General features: G+C 42.5%; 1 protein-coding gene across 1 annotated transcript in view; it reads left to right on the forward strand.

Annotated features, from left to right (window-relative positions):
• The window catches only part of rai14 (retinoic acid induced 14), a 36,743-nt gene extending 31,682 nt beyond the window's left edge, over positions 1 to 5,061 (forward strand). Inside the window, exons 15-21 of the mRNA XM_070924402.1 lie at positions 408 to 1,100; positions 1,203 to 1,687; positions 2,095 to 2,263; positions 2,375 to 2,542; positions 2,652 to 2,810; positions 2,936 to 3,001; positions 3,115 to 5,061. Of these exons, the coding sequence (XP_070780503.1) occupies positions 408 to 1,100; positions 1,203 to 1,687; positions 2,095 to 2,263; positions 2,375 to 2,542; positions 2,652 to 2,810; positions 2,936 to 3,001; positions 3,115 to 3,201 (1,827 nt within the window). The 3' untranslated portion in view covers positions 3,202 to 5,061. The remainder of the gene's footprint in view (positions 1 to 407; positions 1,101 to 1,202; positions 1,688 to 2,094; positions 2,264 to 2,374; positions 2,543 to 2,651; positions 2,811 to 2,935; positions 3,002 to 3,114) is intronic.
• The last annotated feature ends 939 nt before the right edge of the window (positions 5,062 to 6,000 follow it).

A 6,000-nucleotide genomic window follows, 5' to 3' on the forward strand; every position in this document is an offset into this window, starting at 1 on the left:
GAGCTGTCATGTGTAATGTATAATCTATAATGAAACTGTGTAGGGCTGTAACTAACAGTTATTTTTATTATAATCTTTTAAAACTCTTTTTGAAGGAACTAGTGGGATTGTATTTTGCTGTGATTGTACCTTGTATGATTGAATTAATCTGTAGATCATTTTCTAGACTGATCTATTAATCTTCTATAAAATGTTTTATATGCAGTAGATTACCTTTTAGTTGTGTTGCAACAAGTAGTCGACTAATTGATTAGAAAATTAGTCTGCAACTATTTTGATAATCGATTGCTTTTCTAAATTATTTTTAAAAACATTTTAAACACTCTTTGGTTCAAGGCTCTCAAATGTGAGAAGTTAGTCCCTTAACTTCACTCTTAAGTCTTTTCACTCTTCTGCTCACATCACAGAAATATCCATCCCTCCAAGGAAGCGAGGACCTGAAGGAGAACAGTCGTCCAAACAGCATGGCCTCCAACTCCTCCTTCCACTCCACCCAGGATGAGTTTGATTCAGTGACACAAGCCCCCTCCACCACCCAAGTGGAAAGGGAAGACGGCTCAGGCATCAAACAAGAGGAAGAAGAGAGTGGAGGGAGCAAAGAGGAGATCAGACTGTTGAGACAGGCGCTAGAGGGCGTTCAAATAAAACTGCTAGAAACCAGGAAGGAGAACCGCTCGCTTCAGGCCCAGCTGAAACCTGAGCGAGGCAGAGAAAAGGAGGAGTACGAAAGAGTGAGGGAGAAAGGAAGAGAGGAAGAGTTGATGGAGAGTCTAGCAGAGCTTCAGGCCAAGCTGACAGACACTCAGGAGAGATACCACCAAGCTGTGGAGGAGGTGGAGGAGCTGAGAGCGCAGATGGGAAGGGGAGGAGGTGAGCTGATGGAGAAACAGGAGGTCCAGAGACATGAAATAAAACAGCTGAAGGCCCAGCTCGTCCAAGCGGGGTCCGAGCAAGAGAAATCGGCCCAAGGAATCAGACAGCTGGAGGAGGCGCTGAGGAGGGTAGAGGAGGAAAGACAGAGTGTGAAGGAGAATGAACAGAGGACTGCACAGATTGAGGAGCTGTACAAGGAGGCACAGGAGGAGATCAGGATGCTCCAGGTAGATATGGGCCTTATGTTCGTACTTTTTCCCTTTCATTTGTCGTATATTTGCTTTTATTTCATTCATTCATCCTTCCATTTATTCCTTCTTGTTGTTCAGGAGGCTCTGAGGGGCACAGTGCCAGTAGAAGCTGCAGCCAAAGACTTTGAGGAAATGAAGTCTGAGCTAAACGAGGTGATTGCTGGGCTGCAGCGCCGCTTGCTGGAGCTCTCACACTCCTACAGTGAAACCAAGAGTCAGCTAAGTGCTACACAGAAACAGCTGACTGAGGCCCGAGCAGAGAGCAGTGCAGCCTCATCCCCCTCCTCAGAGCAGCAGCAGCAGGTCCAGGTGCTCGACAGCAAGGTGGAGGAGCTGCAGACGTCGCTAGCTGAGACAGAGAAGAAGTGCTCAGCCGCTCAGGAGGAGATTTCACTGCTGAGGCAGGAGGCGGAGGCTCAGGCACAGAGCTCTGTGGCCCTCGCTGACCACACGCAGGTGATGTCATCTCTGGGAAATGCCATCAAAGAGTTGGAAAGCCAGTCGGAGGCCCTGAAGGAGCAGCTGCACCAGAAAACCCTGCAGGTGGAGGCTCTTCAGAACAGGTGAGGAGGAAAACTGTGATCTCACATCTCTTCCTGCTTTTGCTAGAGTACAGCTTGATGTGGGGTGGAGGTGGGGCTTATGACATGGTATATGAGCAAATAGAAAAGCAGTGAAGGAATGTAACTAAGTACAGTTACTAAGGTACTTGTACTTTACTTGAGTATTTCTATTTTATGCTACTTTATACTTCTAATCCACTAAATATTGTACTTTTTACTCCACACAATCCAGTGTGTGGGGGCTAAAAGGTGATTAATATTTAAATTGTCCTCCCACTGTAGTGATTGGCTGATCAAGTTGACCATGCATCAGAACTTTGTGGTCACTAGATTTAATAGTTTTCTTATCTGTTAAAGAAAATGTACTCCAACACTAGTCGTGGTTCTTGTGTCTATTTCACAAAAAGGCTGACAGCAGAGAAAGATGTCAGCCCAGATGATTCGGTCTCCCGAGTGGAGCACGAGACCACGCGAGAGCAACTGGAGGGCGAGGTGAACCACCTGACGCAGCTCCTCCAGGGGGCCCTCAGGAAGCAGGACGAGATGGCTCTGGAGGCTGCTGATGCATGGCAGAAAGTGAGAGAGAACAAAACAAGATGTCCACAGAGGAGGATAAAAACTACATTCAAATGTTGACTATAAATCGTCTTCCCTCGTATAATTTACGACCCCTTTTCTGTACGTCAGGCGCGGGAGAATCGTGCAGAGCGGGAAGCCCTGCAGGAGCTGGTGATGTCAAGGGAGAAGGAGAACCAGACACTGACGTCAAGGCTGGCTGAGTCCCAGGATGCCGTGTGTCAACTCAAACAGCTGGTGGAGAATCACGTTGCCTCAGAGAGAGAGAAGAACAAGAGGGTCAGTAAGAACCCAACACTTACTGTACATGATAGACATCTGTTATATATATATATATATCACAAGTTTCATGAAACGTGAGGTTATGTTTTCTGTTTGTCCCTGTCAGATAGATGACCTGTCACGGGAGGTGGGGAAGCTGAAGGATGCCTTAAACAGCCTATCACAGCTCTCCTACAGCTCTGGCTCTCCCTCCAAGAGACTGCAGCAAAACCAGCAGCTGGAGACGATGCAGCAGCAAATCAAACAACTACAGTACCAGCTAGCTGTAAGATTTGTTCAACATGTTTTTGGATGGAACACACAATAGTTAAAATACTGTTCTTTGAATACTTCCATACATTTGTGATTCTTGAAGACTACCTTTTTATAATGTGTATTTACCTCATGTAGGAGTCAAAGAAGCAGCACAATGAGATCGTGTCAGTCTACAGGATGCACCTCCTCTATGCTGTCCAGGTAAATCCATCCATTAGTTTGCCTAAATCGTGCAAGTTTTTAACTTAAAGGAATGGCTCGCCCAAATTATGTGTATATACTTAGTTAACTGAACCTGTGCTGTCTGCCTTCAGGGTCAGATGGACGAGGATGTCCAGAAAGCCTTGAAGCAGATCCTGATGATGTGCAAGATGCCAAGCCAAGCCAAGGAGGCCTGCTGAGACACGGCAGATCCGCATTTCCCAAAAGCATGTCGTGAATGAAACGGAGGAGAGCGGCTGCAGTCGGCTGCCTCCGTCGCCGCTGTCTGAATTCACACGTTGCTTGTGCCGATTACAAGCAAGGCCAACACATGGTGCCTCTGGATAAACCTTGAGTATTGTTAATGAGGAGTAGGCTTACAATCATTGCCTTTGCTAATGTCTTTTTGACCGACTGAGATCGTCAATGTTACGATGGAAGATATTTTTGGAAACCCCAGCCCAGCATACAGATACTGTACATCAGCCAACTTACCATTCAAATGAATGACATGTAATGTGTACCAGCCAAACTTATAATCTCAGTATGTGCACGCTAACACTACACTGTCAATGTGCAGTAACCTTAAATCACATGCAGTTGGACAAGCGTGGTAAGCGTGCAAACATATGTGTGTGTACTCTGACATAAACATACATGTATGTGCACTCTAATCAGTCCTATGAAAACAGTGAGTTTGATGTGTTTGTTCCTGTTAAAATGTGCGCTTAGAGAAATAAAAGCCTCAGTTGACGCTGCTGTTAATAGTATCTATTTTATGATACAACAGTGTTTTTATTTGTTTAAATGTTTCATGGTTGTCGACACGTTCCTGATACAATCTAAATTATTTGTGCCCTCTTAACGATGCATGTGACTTTGCTCGACGCCCAAAAATCACATAGAAATGTTTTTTGGCCGCACTTCTATGAAGAAAAAGCATGATACTGTTTCTATTATTGCTATTTTCCTACTAGCACAACAATGTATTTTACTGTACTGTATTAACATGTCATGTTTTCTAAGTTACTGTACTTTAATGAAGAGGTTTGATAGCTGTATTTTTAATGGCCTTGTTTAGTGTGTGTGTGTGTGTGTGTGTGTGTGTGTTTTGTGTGAATGAGATGCTTTTTCCTTATAACAACGCACTGTTTGGTCTAGTGACACCTAAATTTGTCTATTTTCCCGTTATTATTTGTATTCTACATATAAAGGGGTTGAATATAATTGTTTACTGTCATAAAAAACACAAAAGATGTCAGTTGTAACAAAAGCCCAACAGTATGGGCTCAATATCTTTGTCTTTTTGACTCAGAGGATAGTGAGGAGGTAAGATTTGTAGTCCTTACATTTTCTCTCCTCTCGTCTACTCTTACACTTTGGTCTTTTGTTCTTACTTGAAAAGCATGCAAAATGTGTTGGCTGAAAGCAAGCAAAGGTTTGTTGTCACGTGCCTGTAATCAGACAGTATTTTTTTGGCTCTGCAGTAGTTTCAACTGAGAATTACCGTCAATCATCATAGATGCCACCAGGCTTTCTTGTACCACCTTATTTATTTATTTACATTTACCAGGAATGTTTTATTTTTGTTTGTCTTCCTGTTTGTGATACTAGCATCTCTTTCAGTGTCTTCTTAGGTACAGATATACATTGTACAGTTCAAATGCTTTTCTTTGAACGCGTCTTCTAGAAGCTTCTGAACTACGTCACACGCCTTTGCCTTAGTACCGTATTTAGAGCCATACTCCCTTAGCTATCTCCTCTCTTGAGAATACAGCCAACACTAACGCTGTTTAACTGTAGTCAGATGAAATGTATGTGATTGACTGAAGCTCGTTTCTCACTCAGGAACTTTTTTTACTGAACATGATTTACACCTGACTGAGATTTGTTCGACCCTGAGTAGAGCTTCTGCTTTATTTCTCCCTTTCTTTCCAGGCCTTGACTGAAATGTTTTGTAACAAGAAAGGGAAAAGAAACTGTTTTGTAGTGACATGAAAAAAAATGCTTGTTTGCCAACTGTTTTTTTGCTCACATTAATAAATTTTCAAGATACTGAACCATCATGTGTCGATGTTTTATGTTTCCCATCAAACATAACATTCTTAATTTGTAAGAATAGCATTGTAGCATAAAATGGGAACTGATTGATATTCAAAACGCCACATAAACATACAACACTTCTTAAATCAATGTATGTCCAGTACGAGAGGAAATGGGACACAACTCACACCACCTATTTTCCTGGTGAATATTTTTTAATCTGCAAACCTCAAATGGCCACAAAGAACAACACCAGTTTTCAACTGTGCAACTAAAGATCTTTGGCTCCTATACAAGATATAACTTTACATCACGTGGAGATTGTTTTGGGCCTGTTTTGTGTTCATTCCTATCAGCCCAAAATAAGCCTCAAGGTTTCTTTGTTCATTCAAGAGTCATTGTAAAATTGATACACTTGGGTAGAGCAGGAAAAGAAAGACAGAACAGGCGATAAATGACCACTAGATGGCAGCCTTTGCCAAAATTGAATCTCTCGTCTCTCCCAGAGGGCCGTCCTGCTCACACAGCTTATAGATGGGTGACAAATTAAAGGGAAAAGATGAATAAATTACATGAAAATTAAATCAAACTAAACATAAGAAACATAATGTAGAATCTATGCAAAGCAACATTGAAGCTGTTCTGGTCACTAAATGTTGTTTTTCTCCTTTAATTTTTCCCCATCTATACATACATACACATGATATCTAATGTTCATCAGCATCTTCCAGAATGAAAGTAAATATACTCTTTGAATCTGAAATACTGGGTGAATAAGAAAAATGAGATGCATTGTTTATCTTCCTGTTGGGTTAGGCACACCGTCCTCCATGTCAACACTCTGTCCTCCCTCAATGTCCACTCAGCTTTGGCCCTCAGAAGTCCTGCCAGCCCAACTCTGGGTAATTTATCTGCCGTTCTGTTTCCTCTAACCGGTGGCACAACCGCTTCGTTTC

The sequence above is a fragment of the Enoplosus armatus genome, chromosome 18 (genome assembly GCF_043641665.1).
Source record: "Enoplosus armatus isolate fEnoArm2 chromosome 18, fEnoArm2.hap1, whole genome shotgun sequence".
Classification (NCBI taxonomy): Eukaryota; Metazoa; Chordata; class Actinopteri; order Centrarchiformes; family Enoplosidae; genus Enoplosus; species Enoplosus armatus.